The 19,262-nt window shown below is 40.8% G+C and overlaps 1 protein-coding gene across 3 annotated transcripts in view; it reads left to right on the forward strand.

Moving 5' to 3' along the window:
* LOC117471516 (protein MTSS 2-like) overlaps positions 1 to 19,046 on the forward strand; it is an 86,075-nt gene extending 67,029 nt beyond the window's left edge. For all 3 annotated transcript variants that reach the window (XM_034116600.1, XM_034116609.1, XM_034116617.1), the window contains 3 exons: positions 4,046 to 4,228; positions 8,791 to 8,956; positions 10,708 to 19,046. In XM_034116600.1, the coding sequence (XP_033972491.1) occupies positions 4,046 to 4,228; positions 8,791 to 8,956; positions 10,708 to 11,567 (1,209 nt within the window). In that variant the 3' untranslated portion in view covers positions 11,568 to 19,046. The remainder of the gene's footprint in view (positions 1 to 4,045; positions 4,229 to 8,790; positions 8,957 to 10,707) is intronic.
* Positions 19,047 to 19,262: the final 216 nt, after the last annotated feature.

Raw genomic sequence — 19,262 nt, forward strand, 5'->3', positions numbered from 1 at the left:
ATAGGACCGTTGTTGAAACAACTGATAATTGTGGTGGTGGTATAAAGCCATTTCAGAACAGAATTATACAACACATGCCGTTTGAAATGATGAGTTGCATTCACCACGGTAGCGGGAGTTTTATTTAAGAGTTTAATGGATTTTTGAAAACAGTGGGAGACTTTGACATCTGGATGATCAGGCAAACCTTCAGTAGTAGTAGCTCTCTGTGGGCTCTCCAGCAGAGAAGGCATTTTGGTGGTACAATATCAAACAACATCGAATCAAACACCATATACCTACGAGAGGACGAGTAAAATTCAATCTCACATGTGAGGTTTTTGTTGAATAAAGGCTTTCTTGCAGAAATTAGGTTGAACTGGATTTGTTTAGGAATATATTTTCATATCTTCCTAAGCACAAATGATTACTATTAGCACATATGTTGCTGGCTTGCTGCATTGGAAGAAGATGTTTCCTTTCAAGAATATTTTATGAATTATAAGGTGTCCTTGTGTACTTTGAAAGGCGCCTCAAAATAAAATGTATTATTATTATTATTATGAAGTTACTGGCTGATTTAGTGCAGTAGGGATGCAGTGATGCACCAAGAAGTTAGCATTCCAAAAAAAGTCCCTGATAAAATAGCAGAATATGTGATCAGTGACAAACAAACATTTGTTCGACCAAGAAGTTTTGTTCAGCAGAACAATCTCCACATAAAAATACAACTTTTATGATTTTTGAAGCGGAAATTCATTCGCTAGAAGTAAAAAGCTAACGTTAGGCCATAAACAATGCTAAGCTAATGGCGGCTAATGTCAGCGTGATGATATTTAATAGTCTCATTCAGCTGCTTGTTAGCAACCGTAGACTTCAAGACAAGGGAATTGGAAGTGGTAAAATGCTAACTTATTTCTGGTTAATGGACACCTTCATGACTTTACTACAATTCTGGTTAATGATTTGCAGCATCTAGCATTATCCCTTTCTAACTGATTTGGTTCAGATCAACAGCAAAGTATGCATGGATTGTATTTTGTCTTGTATTCACCACTTTAGTTGGTGCAATCACACCCACATAAACATTTGGAATATAACAGATTTATTTTATTTATGCTTGAGAGCTTGTCTCCTTCCCTTTCATTATACATTATTTGACCAGCATGCACATCTGTTAGCAACATAAATACAATTCCAATGATGCTCGCGAGGCAAAGTACATTTTCATGTCGGATTTTAAGCAGCATCTGCCATCAACAACAGCCTGAATATATGTCTGTGTTCCCTTTCAGTTGATTAACACCTTCTACTACCATCTGATGGCAGTCAGTGTGTGATACATCTCCAATTTGAGTGACATGCATTGTCTAGATCAGGGATGGGCAAATGGCGGCCCGGGGGCCGCATGCGTACATGATTTCGTTCGGCAGCTAAATACCGCAAAATAATCTGTGACGCGTTTGTGTGTATTGTGTTTGTTTCCCGGGGAAACACTCACAAGAAACACCGGCTGTTGTTATGCCAGCTGTGACGTTAAGTTACCGCTTGTAATTATGCCTTTACAAGCTTAAAAGTTGTATTTATCATCTGAATTTGGCGAAACAAGTTTAATATTCTAAAAACCAAGACTTTGTTTATTTGAAATCAGATGAAAACAAACTGTCACAGACCCTGCCGTGTTATCTATGATTACTATACGCTTTACATTCATAATTTCAGCGGGAGGGGGGGGGGAGCGGCGCTGAGGAACAGCAGAGTGCGGGTTGACAGGTGTCTGTGTGGACATTCCCCTTATTGTGGAATAAGGGGAATGCAGAGACAGGCTACAAGTGTCTTAGGTTCAATTTAGACAACTAATGTCTGGGTTAGTGTTCATGACTTCATGTTTATGTCATCTTAATGGTTAATCTCAATGCACACACATTTTCCGTGCTTTCCAATAGTTTAAAATAGTTTTATTCCACTGTTAAATAACCTGTTCAATACAAACATGCCACGTAAAAATTAAATAACATTTCTGTGAACTGATATTTGTTTAGTGAGCTTATTAGAGGATATTCCTTGAAAGATTGTAAAATGTCAATGAAGATGTCAGAGTTAGTATATTTGTTAATAATTACATACAACACATGGAATGTGTGTGTGTGTGTGTGTTCCAAGTGAATCTGCGACCCCCTGGTGGCCAGTACATAAATTATGTGGCCCCCACCACCATCCAAGTTGCCCATCCCTGGTCTAGATTGATTGCTCTCACCACATACACTGGTAACCTTGCACAACCACCTTGCAGATGTTGCAAAAACAAATACAAATACACTTCTGTTCACTCTTAACACATCCCATTGTCTTTCTAACAGATGTATACAGTAGATGCAAAAATGTAGGCTTTTTAGAAATCACTTAGTTTTTCTAGTCATTTTGACGCACTTTTGACACTAATTGTATTTTCTATTCTAAATATAATAACTGCGTCTTGATTTCCAACCCAGTTTATATTTGAACACGGCCACTTCCGTATGGCAAAAACATCGAAGCAGCGTCACCCTTTGCGTTTTCATCCACCAAAATATGAATTTGGCAGCTACAGTTACTTCATACAGCATATTTTTAAGCCTTTTGCAGCATGGCTTGAGCTTGGAGGGACTGCAATGCCAGTTGCATTTTTCCCAAGCTTGGATCAAAGTGATATAAGTTGTTCAGATAGGGACATGTTAGGAACGTGACACAAATACTCAAATGCATGACTCAAGACAAAGGGAACAAATCTAAAGTCTAGTACAACAAAAAATAACTATTTTAGAGGCAAAACGTAGCAAAAGCAAACTGCCAAAACATAGGACTAAATAAACTTGACTATATGAAATAACAACAAAGGTTCTTGGCTTCAAACGCTGGCTCTCTTGACTACACATTGAAAGAAGACAAACTGACACAGGACAAAGGGAGACGAGGACTTTATATACAAAAGGTAATGGGACTCAGGTGGCAACAATCATGTGTGGGGTTAACAATCTCAATGGTGGGAAATCACGCAATGGCAGAAAGTCAAAGGCTCTGAAACGAGAAGGAAAGGTAAGTACAAAATAAAACAGGAAGCGCAATGACACAGAGCAAAACAAGGCTAGACATAAGTGACTCTAACTTAAAGAGTGAACAATGAGACATGACTAAACTTAAAAACCTAATTCTACACATGGACAATAAACTAAACATGAGAAAGAGCTAGGTCGATGCGAAAGTGGGCGTGGTCGAATCTAAACTGGGTTGAAAAAAAGATAGACGCGTCCCTGATCTTATGTTTCTTACTTGGTGTGTGAGGCTACTGTAGAGTAGATGTGTGTATGATGCTTTTATTTTCCTGTGATTGGCCCAGCGATCGTCCACCACAGCTGGCCAACTCTGTCTCTGTTTCTCTCTGATGATGTGACTATGTCTCTCATCCCGCAGTTTGGCACGTCCTTCGCTACCTTCCGCCCTGCTCTCTCTCACTCTGGCTCCCCCAGGCCACTCTCTGTCATTCTTCCTGCCTCGTCCCCACCCTATAACTGCCCCCCCCGGATCCAGCTCCTCCTCTCCCACATCAAAGGTTCCGATGTGGAAGGTTTGTTCTCCATTCGCTTCCATTTTTTCAGTTGCACTGTTTTTTCTGTTTCTGTTTCATACGTTTCAGTTAATGCCTTTTATTTTCACTTTCATCACCTTTTTAACTCATTCGTAACCACATTGCTTTGCTTCCTGTGTTCATCCCAACTTATTGTGTGTACTTTTTTTTTGGCCTCCCCTGTCGATGGTTTTGCAATCTGGGGTCTGGAGATTTTCCAAAACTAAACAGGGTGTTGAAAGCCGGCCATTCCAACTCATCACGATAAAAACACGGAAATACTCAAAAAGCCCCCTGCCCACATACACCCACGCTCTTCCAAGCACTCCCACACAATCCACCCGTAAAGGCCCCCTCTCTCTGCACTCAGATGAAGGGCTTCAAACTGCTGGATAGTGGACAAGTCTCTCGTGCTAACCCTACCTGCTACTTCCTGTTTCTTAATTTGACTCACCTCTTCAGGATTGGTCCAAAGCAGGTCAGTACGAGCATGCAGGGGCGGCAGCGGTAGTTCAGAGAAGAAAGGAACCGCTTGATAGACTGAGGGAGAACGAGATGTCGCCGGTCTCCCAGGGATACGCCACACCTACTCAGCCCGAGGACGCGCAGAGACACAGGATGACACCGGCCAACATGGCTGCCAAGGTAACGCCGAAAAGCAAGGATACAAGTGTATTAAATGTATTCATACACTATATTTATATGCAATATTGTCAAGAGTAGTGTGTAGCAAAACCAAGACCTGTTGGCCCCCGGTAGACGCAACATCTTGCAAGAAATGGCGTCTCAGGGCTTCTTAACATTTAACGACCTATTATTGATGCATACCCACTTAACAGGAAGAAACTCAGCTAACAGACGATATTAACAATTTTTACCTGAACGGAACACAATTCCAACACCAAGCGTCTAAATCGTCTAAACCAGGGGTTTTCAAAGTGTGGGAAGGTGAGCCTCCCCTCAGAGAACATAAGAACAGCCGTGCCCCCGCTCCCAATTATTATTGCTATTATTATTATTATTATTATTATTGTTCTTGTTGCTATAATGCAGGGGTATTATTATCCAGTGGAATGTCCTTACCTACTGGCCTAGTTAAATCAAAGTGGTTACTTTTTTTTGGCTGGGCAGTGTAGTTTTACACACCGTCTTATTTGACTTTCTCACGACTTAAAACTGTTTTTTGGGGGCAGACCCCCACAAAGAAAAAAAATATATTTACACATGTAAGGTCATCATCTTAACAGTTTTTTATGCTCATCGAGTCATCCGTGAGCAGAGCATTAAGTTGGCATGCCTATAACAGCTGAATGCGGCGATTACCATCTTGTTCAGCAAAACGCTTCACAGACTTATTAAGATCTAAAGCTTTAGTGCGTTTTGATTCAATGCTGAGTACAGCCAAACTTGACAGTCTCTTCTCTGTCATTGTAGACCGCAAATACCTCATTCCTTCCGTGTACTTGGGTCCGAATGCGCCGTCCCGTTCAAATGAAATCGTCGCCAATCACATTTCCTCGCTCGCGCCAGGGCTGGGGGAGGGGTTACAAGGCTCGCGTCTTGTGCTCACTTGCACTCGGACATTAGGGATTTTCTCTCATTGTCCGATGAGCCACAACTTTTATTTCAAAACAAAGCTGCCAACTGGGGTGGCAGCTGGGGTGGCAAGGCTATTTTTAGGGTGGCAGTTTCCACACCATGCCATCCCGGTAGATCCGCCCCTGCTTGACCGGTACTTGCTTTTGTTCAAAGTCAATGGGGAAAACCCGCACTCACACAGGTAGGCGGAGGTGAAGGGAATGAGCACTTTTACAGCCTTTTTGGCGAGGTGGGGGAACTCGGTCTCCACAGACAGCCAAAAGTGTGCAAGTGACGTTTTCTGCCAGACGCTGTCTCCTCTTTCACTTTAGGTAACTTCACTAAAAATCGATCCATGTTGCCGCTCGCATAAAGTTAGCTGGAGTTAACTAGCTAGATTTCACTGTTTCTCGTTATTTTTTTCTCACGCTGCGCCATTAGAAAGCTGCAGCTGATTCAGAACGCCGCTGCTCAAGTGCTTACCATGCTAAGCCGTTTATTGCCATAAATGTAATGATAGATTATCAGTAATCATTTCAAAGTGACACAGAGACATTGGATTAACCTTCAACAGTGTTTTTATGCCCTTGATCACAACTTTTGATCACAAAACAGCAAAGGCAAGGCAAGGCAAGTTTATTTATTTAGCACCTTTCAACACAAGGCAATTCAAAGTGCTTTACAAAAATGAAAGACATTAAGAGCATTACGAAACATATTATAAAATGATATCTGGAAACACTCATTTAAAAGCAATGATATAAAATGTCATTTAAAACCACTCATTTAAAAGCTAATTTAAAAAGCAAAGATAATAAAAGTTACAGTGCAGTTTAAGATATGACTATATCTATTAAAAGCAGCGGCAAAAAGAAAAGTCTTCAGCCTGGATTTAAAAGCAGTAAGAGTAGCAGCGGACCTGCAGGTTTCTGGGAGTTTGTTCCAGATATTTGGAGCATAATAACTGAACGCTGCTTCTCCATGTTTAGTTCTGACTCTGGGGACAGAAAGCTGACCAGTCCCTGAAGACCTGAGAGTTCAGGATGGTTCATAATTTAGCAGGAGGTCAGAAATGTATTTTGGGCCTAAACCATTCAATGCTTTATAAACCAGCAGCAGTATTTTGAAATCTATTCTTTGACACACAGGAAGCCAGTGTAAAGACTTCAGAACAGGAGTGATGTGATCCACTTTCTTAGTGTTGGTTAGCAGTCCGGAGCGTCAGCTTTAGGGCATGTGTGTGCGTCATTCTAACTGACCAATGGTAATGTTTACATGATTTATGAACCGCCCCTCAATTCTATTGGCTCTAATGGTTACAAAGAGGTGTCAATCACCCACTTTGACCAATGGGTTCCAGAGATACGGCCATACGTAATGCACGTGTAATGCATAGGTCTGACTGGCAGCCTGCGCAGCATTACGCATGTGGCCAAAAAGGGCATAGAGGTCAGGCTGAACTTTCCAAAAAGGTCAAAATACAGTTGTATTTGGATGGAATGAATACCTATAGTGATATTTCAATTAAATAAAATGAGTTTTACAGTGTGGTACCTGAGAAAGGTCAAATGGCACTGATGGTAACCAAATGTACCCAAAGGTGAGTCCGCCTGGACCTGCCTGTGCCAAAAAAAAGAAATTCAAGTTTCACTAAATTAGCATCAATCTTGACACAGGGTACTTGTGATATATTGTGGTTTGGATCCCTAAAGGTTTTGGGCTACTATTCCATCATTCAAGGGTGGTTTTCACTATAAATAATGGGTCTTTTTTAGGCGGAGATTAGAATTTACATTGCAATATCATTGCTTTGATAAAAAAGATTATTCATGGCCCTTTTTAGAAGTGAAGATGTAGTCATTCATTCTGGGCATGTCATTTTCGAGCCTGAGGCCTGAAAAATAGGCTCAGGGCTTAACAGGTTAAAGAGGCCCTATTTAGCTTCTTAGGGCCGTCCCTTTCCTGTAGTGTGTTATATAGGTTTCTGTGCATGTAAATGGTCTGCAGAGGCTTAAAGGTCCCATGTCATGGCCATTTCCACTGATCATAATTCCATTGTTGAGGTCTACTAGAATACATTTATATTGTGCAATTTTCCAAACTCACATTGGTTTCTCATACAGCATCTCTGTAAACTACTTGTATTCACTGAATTTCACTCTCTGCCTTTAACGGCTCGTTGGAGCTCCAATAGCTCCAGCCCCCACCCTACCTGTGAGCACAGTGTGCTCTGATTGGTCGGGACGTTGTGAATCGCGCTGAGCTCCGTGGAGGTGTGGTTTCCTTGTTTTGTTTAGCGATACACAGCCAAACTCATCCTGAGCACACACAAAGTCACAGTCGAAGTAAAAACAATAAGTGTGGCTTGATATTGAGTAAGAAAAAGGTTGATAAACGCTGTGAGAATGGGTCTGCAGAGAGAATTTTGCCGCGATCCCAACTGTCTGTTATCAGCCTGCAGCCAGGGAGGAGAAATCAGCAGAGCTGCCTGCGCTGAGTGTGTGAGGAAGTCCGTGGATTGGTCAATTTGGACCAATCAGCGGGGGCTTAACGTAACGGCTCCGCGGACGTAACGTAACGGCTCCACGGATTGGTCCATTTGGTTCCGGGTACCGCATGACTGTATTCCGTCATAGCTCTGGGCGTGGCTACTGGGTATCCAGACGTCACGATGCCCAGGAAGAACATGAGAAATCTCCAACGAGGCGTTTTGGGGAGGTCTTTTCTGTGTTAGAGTTTTACTCCCTACAGGGTGTACTTTGAGGGTTTTTGACTCTGCAGACCGTTTACATGCATAAAAACCTTCATAACACACAAGGGGACGGGTAATAACCAGAAAAGCATGACATGGGACCTTTAAATCCCTGTGTTCCCTCCAGAGGGAGTTTCTCTCCCACACACGCTGACACACTATCTGAAACGCCTTAATTGGACTCCTTTTTTTACTTCCGTAACACATGATATGCTAAGAGTTCCTAAGCGGTTGAACAATCACAACAGAGCCGGCCAGCTAACCAATCAGAGCACATTGGGCTTCCGTTTCAAAGAGCTCTAGGGGATGTTGGATGGATGGGAGTGAATAAAAGAGGATCACATTGAATACATTTGTGTGATTTAGTAAAGAATACTGTATATTTCAGAGATACAGTTGTTTTAGGGAATTATACTGTTTTTCAACTTTCACCAAAGTGAGTAGTTTTTCCGTTATATAATTTGGGGACATAATGTTTGTTACCTCTAGTCTAGCTGACAAGCGTTATACTAAACTTAATTAATTAATGAGGATGACTAAATATATTATTGTCTTAAATACAAAAAATATTGAAGTTTTAACAATATGCGAACATTTGTTCAAACTTTCAATTTCATTATAAATGTAAGTTTGGGAAAAATGTATAACTAAGCTTTAGAAGAGGTTTTGCCGACATGAATTACATTTGTCATTTTATTTTTTGTGTTTGAGTATTATCGGGAACTGTGAACTATCATCACATGAATTGCCTGCTTGGATTGCGATCGACCGGTTGGTGACCACTGGCCTAAGCCAAACTGACTTGCTTATCTGACATGTGATCGGGACAAAGTTTGTGTTTAAACACCATTCTAATCTTTCCTCTTTCTGTCCTCAGCATGGAGATGAGGTTTCTCCAGCAGCCAGTGACCTGGCCATGGTTCTGACCAGAGGACTGAGTATGGAGCAGCAGAAGAGCAACAGGGACTCTCTGCAGTACTCCAGTGGCTACAGCACAGAGACTACAACCCCATCCTGCTCTGAGGACACAATCCCCTCCCAAGGTGAAACTCTAATCTACTATACACCTTTTGCCTGACAGTGCAAGTTTACCAATGATTAATCCTGATATTGCCTGCAACTATTGCTGTAAAAGCAGAGTTGTAGTGCAAATGGCCAACAATTGGAGATGGATACACAGTATGGATGTCTCAAAATGTGTTAGAAAAAAATGGAAAAATCAGAACCAAAACCTCTTAACAGGTTCAGGATAAATAGCTGGAGGCAGTCGGAGCCTGATGAAATAGAACTTTATTCACAAAAAAGAACAATACACCAACCTGCAAATTACATAATGCAGTGGTCAGTTCAATCAGCACAATACAGAAGAACTATACAACATGAACTGTCGGCTGTGAAACCAAACCACGTCACCTGTCAGTCTTTCAAAAAAAAATGTAAACCTCTTTTTGTCCTCGAGATTACACTTTTAGGAAAGTGCTACTATGCTTTACACTCATAAGTACAGCAACTTTGACAGCTTTGAGTTATGAAAGACATTCTACCAGGCATATTTTGAAGTTTGTGAAGGAAAAGCAGCACAACTAGGATTGTAAAAGTGTTGGCAAAGTGCATCCTATTCATGGTACAATTGTAGGAAAATCACTAACATCTAGCTGCAAAAAAGGTTCAAGTACATGCAACCACAATTTCAGCAACGACGGATTTCTTAGTGAGTACACATACCCTTTTTTATGGTAAAAGAAAGAAGTTAGATATTGCCACCAAGAGGGACTGAATACTACTTTCAATTGCACAGTTGTGTCCAAGAACCCTGGCTCTTTGCAAGTCCTAATGGGGTCATTGATTCTTATTTGATTTTAAACATAAAATGTCCTGCGCCATCCCAGCCCACACTCACTGACCAGCTTTCTCAGAAATGCAAGGAAATCAAACCACTAGATTAATTCTTACACCTGCAATTGGTCTGTTACATGTAACCCCCTCCTCAGATTCCTGTCCATGTTTGCTCTTACCTGTGAAAGAGGGCATTACCAATTTCTTTCAAACAGCAATATATGTTTTGCTAAAGTCTCAAGTCATGGCCCAACCTTCCTAGAGTTCATCAATCCAATATCAGATTATTTTGCTAGTGATTTACAAAACTGCCTTCTCAGATCACGTATACTAGGTTGGTAAACAAATGTCATAAGGGTCATGAGAACTTCTCGCACTCCTTGCAGAAACATGGTAATTGCATTGCTAGCATATCCATCCGGTGTTAAATGCTTCTAGTGCTAAATCAATGTAGAGGAAATCATTTGTTGAGGCATCATGTTCCCAACCTCTTCACGGAAATTGATGCCAACATATTTTGTGCTGCATAAAACAGCAAGATACCGTTTTTAACTTTAATTTACTAGGTCCATCTTAAATGTCTTGGTTCACGTTACCGTTAGTGTAGGCATAAGCCTGCTGGGTCACCGCTACCGACTTTAGCTACCAAAATCAAACAAAGTGAATCACCCATTTAATTATTCAAGCAGCTGGCACAGTATGACAGTTCTGACACTTTCCTTGACAGTAGCTGGGAGATGACAATTTATGTCAGGACTAAATTGAATATTATTAAATGTTTGTGCATTTCAAGACTGGCTGTCAGTTTCAGGCATCTTTTATCAAAATAGCATACCATTATAATGTTGCTATTCCTGTGCTTATCCAATAATGTAACCACAATAAATTGTCTTTCTTGTCTTTTCTTTGTGATCCTCAATCACTTGTCTCCCTTTTCTCCCTTACCCCCCCACATTAGGTTCTGATTATGACTGCTACTCAGTGAATGGTGATGCTGAAGGTGCAGATGGCCAGACAGAGTTTGACAAGTCCTCCACAATTCCTCGCCACTCTAACATCGCTCAGAACTACCGGCGCATGATCCAGACCAAGAGACCAGCGAGCACAGCCGGACTACCCAGTGGGGTTCTAGGTCCTGGGGGTCATCTTATATCCGGGGGAGGTGGTTCAGGTACTCCAGGCACTGCCACCATCCGCCGAACCCCGTCTACGAAACCGGGCGTGAGGCGCACACTGTCCAGCGCGGGGCCTATTCCAATCCGACCACCCATTGTGCCTGTCAAGACACCAACTGTTCCAGGAGACTCACATTCACCTGGGGCAAGTGGTGGGTACGCAGGTGGAGCCCACTCAGGTGGGGTGCCTGTACGTGTGGGTAGTGAGGAGTGTGTCTTCTTTACTGGAGTTGAGGATGCACAGGGAGCGCTTGATTATGTGAAGGCATCACCGAAGCGCCTCAGCCTGCCTAATACCGCCTGGGGATCAGGGGCGGCATTAGAGATCTACACCCAGCAGCATGGAGGCCTTGCCATGGGAACAGGCTCAGGGGCCGGGTCAGAGGAGGATCAAATGATCGCGGCCAATCGGCACAGCCTAGTGGAAAAGATCGGCGAGTTAGTTGCCAGTGCACACGCCCTTGGAGAAGGGCAGTTTCCTTTCCCCGCCCTCCCTGATGACCCGGCCCTGCAGCCAACCGGCCCCACCGATAGTGAGATAGAGAGGGCAGAAGGGTCCGGCGACATGTTGACCACCATCAGGAGAGGGGTCCGTCTCCGCAAGACCGTATCCAATGACCGCTCAGCACCACGTATCTTGTGATTCGAGGAGAAGCAGGAATAAGATGATACTTGTCAGCCAATAGGGAGTCAGGTGTTGGTGTGGTGCAACCCAACAGCCTAGTACATACACAAACACTTAACTATGTAGGGAAAGCTATAATATAACAGATAATGAATAAAAACATACACAAAAAAAGTTTAATGACACCATTAGAGTAAATGATATATAATATAATGATAATAATAACATTAATGATGTTAACTCATGGTGACAAATAAAAGTGAAATACTGAATATTGACAGGCTCCTAGCAGGCCACTATAACTAGTGTATGTTGGACGCATGTTTGTCTTCTTTACACCTTCACCCAGGGACGAAAAACAGATACGTGAAAAAAAAAAAAAGGCAAAGAAAGAGAGAAAGACTGGGTTCTGTTTGTCAATTACACCTTTCCCCATCCTCTTCTCCAACTAACCCGACTGTCTACTCCTAGATGAAAGACTAATGACTGATGGAGGTCCCTGTGGGGGGTGATTAAGAGGGGGGGTCAGAGTGCCATGTGACCAGCTGGATTAGAACCCAGGCTATCTCAGCAGCGACATACTGTACTTATTAGCCCACTGAACTTTAGCTTTGGTATTAGCACGGGGAGCTAACAGGCCAGAGGTCCCCTCTGGTTCATCCTAATGTAAAAGAGTGTTTAAAAAATACTGTTGGCATTGAACCGTGCTAGTTCCCCCTTCCCCTCTCTTGTGTGTGTGGTGCATTCATGTGTATGCATGTGGGCAAAGGCGAGTGTGTGTGCACGTGATTGATTGTTTGTGTGTGCGCGAGGGGGGTGGGTAGAGCTCTGCTGCAGGACAGCTGGTTACCCAATGAGGGCAGGGCTTTTCTCCTGTGTGTTGTACCTGTATTTTCTTGTTTATATCGTGACGTCATTTACCTTGTTACAACTGTACGAGAAGTAATCCAGGCGTATAGATATATTCATATATATTTTCTAGAACCAGAGAGAAAATGTTAAATCAGAAATGGAGCAATAAATGTGTTTTATTTTCTTGTTTCTAAGAAGAGGATAAATGGAGGACTGTGGGTTCTCCTTTATCACATTCAGGCAATCATCAGGAATGCTAAATTACATGTTGACTGTGAATTCATGCCTCACCACTTTGGTGTGTCTCTCTCTCTGTCGCTTTTTCTTTCTAGTGGAGGAAATGGATTTCAAAAATGTTGAAAAACGCTCAAACTGTAAAGCACTTTGAAAGGTAGAGTATGTACAATAGCTGCTAGATGTTGCTGTAGTCATACCTTATGCAAGGGAGAGAAAAAGTGAAAGAGATGGTTGCCAATAATAGGGAGGGATATTATTTAATGTGTTATAGAAGACAGGGAGGGACAAAGAGGAAGTGATAAAGACCGGTGGAATTGAAGTAATTGGTGGAAGAAGAGCAGGGATGAGAAAGTTGGGCACAAATATTTATCTAAAATGTTGATTGAACGTCAGAGCTCTTCAGGGTTCTACAAGCCTTTGTGCTTCTGTGGATGGTGAATTAAGTGGTTGCACTCAACACATATTGCAAAATATACACAGCACAGATAGTTGAGAGTACTTTGGGATATAGGCTTTAGAAGGTCACTCGACCTGAATGACAAAAACAGTCAGCCCATAAAATTGATTATGGAAATGTCTAATTTCTAATGTCCAAAGTAAGGTAAATTACAAAATAGCATTCACTCAAGTTCATGTGCAAATAGATATCAGTACATTGGCTTATCCGCAAATGTGTTCTTACCTGTACATACTGTATATCTTTGCATTATGAAAAAGCTGAGCAGCAGCCTTTTGCCTAAGATTGGCTCCTCAAGTTTTATTTATAAGGACACCATACAACAAAGGTAATATATCGTACAGAGGATCATATTTGCAATAATGTTACCATAGTAGACAAAAAATGACTTTGAGGGAGAGCACGCAGTTAGTTGCACAGTGTTGGGCAGTGGTTAGCTGAAAGCTAGCAGTTAGCAGCTCTGGCTTTGGCCACGCCTTTAGTTGAAGATAGGATTTATCTTTAGGTAAACAGAATTTTAAACTCAGTGCTTTTGATGATCGGTAATGTGTAGTTGAAAAAAAATAAAACTTGCCCAACACTGTTTATTTAATTGAGGGATTTACCCTGTTTGTGTATGTAATGCTAAGCTAAACGTTAACATTTAGATTAGCATGTTTTCAGTCACAAACAGTACATACAGTGCCACTAATCATGTCCTTTAACTGAACCTGTGTCTCAATTTGGATACTTCCATTAGTGCCATGTACTTGTGTAGTGCTTGAATTTCAACAGTGTTGTGTTGCTTCAAAGCTGACAGCTGTTGTGAAGTAACCTAAATTGACTCACATTTGAACATCCCTTTTTATTTTGATCGTATATTGCAACAGGAAATATATCTAGCCACCTTATTGGCAAGTCTGGTGGTAACTGCCCTTTGACTAGATAGCCAAAATAGCGACCACTGCTCCTAGTACCAGGAAGAGGGTTTCATCCCTCCAATTCTATTCTATTCTATTATTGAGGGTAAGAATTATCCAGTGTTCCACACGTCACTTTTTGACTGTTATAAGTACAACAACCAGGCATTCATAGTGCACTTCTGCCATACTTTCACAATACGGAAGTCCACAAATTGAGACACAGCACAAGTGTTTCTATCCCAGTTTAGCTTAGCTTAGTGCTAATAACTCAGTTCAGCTCAGGACACGACTGCATGAAAGGATTATTTATGGACTTGAAGATGTGGTGAAGAAAAAGGTGAAGCCTGTTTGATACGCTCTCTGATGACAAATAAGCAGGAGTGTTAAATTAGACTTTAGAAACTGACGGAGAGAGGACGAGAGCAATGAGCATTTCACTGCCTGTTCATACAATATGTGTTGTACTTGTAAATGAGAATCAGGCGCGCATATTTGGCATTAATGGTTTGTTAAACAAAAATGTACATTGAATTTTCAGTTTCGGTATTATTCTTTTTTCATTCCGCAGTATTGTTTGAATATTTTGTCTTAATTTTATTTTATGTAAAAGAATAAGAAATCACTCCACATGTAACACAAACTATTAAGCTGTGTCATATGTGGATGTAGGATGGGTGGGCCGAGTGTGAGTGTGTCCTTGTTTGGTCGGTGAACTCTTTACGTCTGTACGCTCTTCTAACAGAAGGCATCAGCACTCTTATAGTAAATGCCCTATTTTTAACTTATTTCTGAACTGTTTTAAATATAGTTGTGGCCCTTAAAAATAATATAATGATAATTCAATTTAAAGGGTGAGAGAGGATAATGTTTAAAATGTGTAAACACAATGTGTGTGTGTTTTCACATGTGGATGATGTGTGTTGTATCAGCTGGGTGAGAGGGTAGAAGGGGAGAGGACCTCCCTCAAGAAAAAGAGAAATTGTTCATCTGTAAGACCACCAATGGAAGTCAAAGTGTACATGAATATAGGTATGGATGCTGAATGTACTGCAATGTGTAGGGGGGACATTTAACTGTTTGTGTTTGACTTGCTTGAATGATTGCAATGTCATGACTTTGTTCTTGTACAACTGAATGAAGTTTAAACAGTAGGAAAGCAATACAGAGGTAGTGTGCATGTGCGTACATTCAAGTGTGGGTATGTTAAAGGAAAATAGCTCTGTTTTGTTTTGGTTCACCATCTTAAAGCTATATCACATTGCCATCTCTCAATGGGATGATATAGAGTTACCCTTCACTATATTTCCAAGGACACTGTTAGAGCCAATTCCAAGAGTCTGAATGCGTATGTGCTGTATGTTTATTCATTCTAGTGCACATTGAATTCACTGCCAGTTATCTATATTAGTCATTGCTTGATTAAAGCGTTTATAATTCCCTGCAAAACAGACATGCTGCTTAATTCCAAAAGATGGATTACAACTCAGGATAAGAGCAGGATTTCACATTGAGTCAGATGAGAAAAAGTCAGATCATATTGAACACACTGGCCTTTGATGAGTGTGAGATGAGTGTACAACACTGCTATTTTCCTTTAAAATGCCAAATTAACAGCACAAAAAGTTATCTAAACTAAAACAATAATGTCTTTTTTTAACATGCTGAATTAACTGTGTACTGAACTAACTGTCTGATCAAGCTGAAACTACTACTCTGCTACACATATATCATTATGCCCATTTTTACGAGTATGTGTTTGTGGGTAGAAATAGGTCTACTGGCTACAATGAAACAGACATACATAAAAACATATCGGCAGATGTACATGCGTGCAGGCATGCGTGCGTACAACACGAACAAACACGTCATAGGATATACACAAACTACACAAACTAGGCCTGTGTATACACAAGTTACACAGGCCTAACTGCTGTACATCATGTTCAAAAGGAACTAGCACTGTAAAAATATATTTATTTACATTTCATAATTTTTAAATCAGTTAAAAAGTTGAAAATATCCCATCTCGACATTCAGTGATATTGCAGCATTGTAAGTTCTTATCTTGACAACATCTAGATAAGTACACACATGAAACATGATAGTTACATGCCATGTGCACACTTGAATAAAATGACTTCAGAAAATACTGTGTTTCTGTACAGACTGTAGTGCTGTTGAGTTATTATGCAAGTACCTACGACTACAACTGTCAAACTGATAAAGGAATAGTTTGAGCTACCTACAACGGCATGGTTAGCTTAGCCTACGACCAATAAGTAAGCACAGTTAGCCTGGCTAGCCCAATGATTCATAATACATCAACCAGGATCTAAAGTAAACTAATTACCATGCTATGTTTTGTTTGTTAAATCCACACGAAAATATTTTTCTATTCGACTCATTTTTTGGCCAAGTGCCAAAACATACCCAGTTGAAAACCAGTTACTCCAAAGGAATACTTCTAAAACAAAATGACAATTTGTATATCAATGAATCACCCAATGTTACTATTGAGTTTTGAGAAAAATGCCTGCCTTTACGTTCTTAAACTAAAAGGCTTGGATAATACTGCAAGAGTTTTTATAGTGATATATTTTTGCTTTACAGAAATGTTCTGTAAGAACTCAAGGTAACACATGGTTTGTAATTTGTATACAAGTTGTCATTTTTGGTGTTTATTACTCTTCATATGATTAGTATATTGCCATTGTAGGAACACAGTAGGGTTAAAAACTCAGCAGCACCATTGTCTGAAAGCCTGGAGGTGTACAGAATCTACTAATTACTATCAAATTTGTTTGAACACTCACATTATGTACGGAGACCGTTTTCACACCCATCTATCCCTCTTTCTCTTTTCCTCTCTATTATCTTACTCTTGTCTTACCTCCATCCACTGGCACAGTAATCCCAGGGACGCCGTCTGACTGATAGGTTAGAAAACAACATTTGTTGAGTCCCAGCGGCTGTACTCTTTGTCCCTCGCAGCCCATCAAAGCTAATGAAACATAATTCTGATGAAGTCTTTATTCACACCACAGCCAACATGAGCTCAGTTTCTCTCTCTGTTATATCCCATTCACTCTGGTCCTTCCTCTTTCTCCATGTCTGTGTTTGTAGGTTGGTAAGTATGTGTGCTACAGTTCAAATGTGTATGTGGCTAACTGGTGGTTTCTGCGTGTGTTGTGTTAAGAGCCAGAAGCATTAGCTAGGGTAAACTACCCCGCTGTACAGGACTAGCTTCAAGGCACTCAGCTGACACTCAATCATAGCACTAGATTACATTTTAATTAATTTTGCCTTTTAAGACATCTTGTTGGGACCATATCACAGGCAGCTTATATTACTTTGATGGTTTCTTGGTGAGCTTCTGTCTCTAAAACCTACAAGACGCAAGGGGGAGCAGTATAATAACATGCAGTAGGAATTTTTACCCACATCGCCAAAATAAATCTTATGGTGTTTGCAGCACAAGTATATTAGTATTTGTGTTAAATAGGGCTAAAAATCAAAGGCAACTTTTCTTTTGAAAAGCTGCCAAAATGGACACAAGTGACAATTACAGCATAATGTTAAAATGTCACGGAACAGTAGCACATGAAAGGGAGGATTCTAAAGTCTTAATTCAAAACCAAACATCACCAAATCACTCAAAGTAAATGTTAAAAAAGAGGGTTTTTAAAAAGCATTGGTTTTTCAACTTGTTGTCCATCCACAACTTAGTTACCCTGGTTACTTACTAGGAAATTGGCAGATTTCCATTGTGGACATTTGCTTGCAGCGGGAACACATATGCAAATCTATGTGGAGATTTAGCTGAGAACAGACTTATTTTGCGGTGTGAAATGCAACTTTGATTTCCTTCAAGAAAACACAGTCTGTCAAACATTCTTAAAAACAAAAACACATATTTTAAGGCTCCTTATGGCTGATTCAAATAAGAATGACCTTGTGGTGACCATTAAAAGGACAGATTGAGCTGCATTTATAATGAGAAGTATTTCACATAGGCAAATCCCTAGTGTATGGAACTGAGCTAGGGTTAGGGTTAGGCTTAAGCAAAAGACAAAATATATAAAATGTTCTTACTCTAAGTAGGTATTTAAATACTAATATCAGTCTTAATTTAAATTATACCTTACCAAATACATTTAAAAGTCTTTAGAAGGTACCAACATATGGGGTATTTAAAAGGGTCCTTAGGCTCAAATGCTGCATTACAACACGCTCCCAAAGCCATCTGCCCAGGTTATACTGAATGTGTACTTTATGTGAGTGTGCATGAATGTGTGTTGCACTAGGACACTTGGTTAAGACCCCTACTGTTTCTCCCTCCCACCTCCCACGCACAATCTGCCAATCGTCTTTGCTGTCTATAACTGAAGAGACCCAACACACACACACACCAACAAGCACACACACAGTTGTCTGAAGCAAACGTGACTAAGGTAGATTCTTGGAAGCTCCATTATGGTCTTCTGAGGGATCATGATGAAACACGTTGTAACTTCCTGTCATATAGACATGCAGAACAGAGGGGCCACAGTGGCCCCCGGTGCCACAGTGACTGAACTGAATATCTCTGTCAGTTCTCCAGTTCTCAGTAGTGTCTCTCGCTTGCTCTCTCTCTCTGTCCCTTCTTCCTCTATAGCCTCCACATGAAATCTCTCCACAACTCACCATTAAGACATTGATATCATTTTCTATGGGGCTATTTTGTTCCAAGGATACCAATTTGGCCCAGTCAACATCTGCTTTATGTTTCTGTACAAACCAATCTTTTGCTCCTCTCTTCACCCCCCCCCCTCGTAGACCAGCAGGCACCGTGGTCTTTGTCTTTCTCTCTTCTTTCTGTCCCCTCTTCTTCTTTAATTTATTGTGAATTGATTTCCAAGGTCGTTTCGCCTCTGTCGCTGATGATAAGGTTTTCTTTTTCTGTCTTCCTTTTTGTAAAATTGACCTTTTTTTGTTAACTTTAGTCACTGCTAATGTAACAAAACGCACTGTGATGATTCCAGTATTAATAAAAGTTGTACTTAAACTGTGCACTGCTGTGTGAAGCGATTCTTTTTAATCAAGAATTAAACAAAGGTCAAGATTTTTTTTCATTTAATGGATGATATCTTGATCTTCAAGGGAACAGACACCAGTTGAGGCAATTCTAACATTTTCAGAATGAAATATACACAACTGTGAGCACTGGAGCGGTCACGTAGAGCAGGGTGGACCCAGGAGCAGGAAACAAAATCACTTGAAGAAAAT

The sequence above is a fragment of the Trematomus bernacchii genome, unplaced genomic scaffold (assembly GCF_902827165.1).
Source record: "Trematomus bernacchii unplaced genomic scaffold, fTreBer1.1, whole genome shotgun sequence".
In the NCBI taxonomy this organism is placed as follows: Eukaryota; Metazoa; Chordata; class Actinopteri; order Perciformes; family Nototheniidae; genus Trematomus; species Trematomus bernacchii.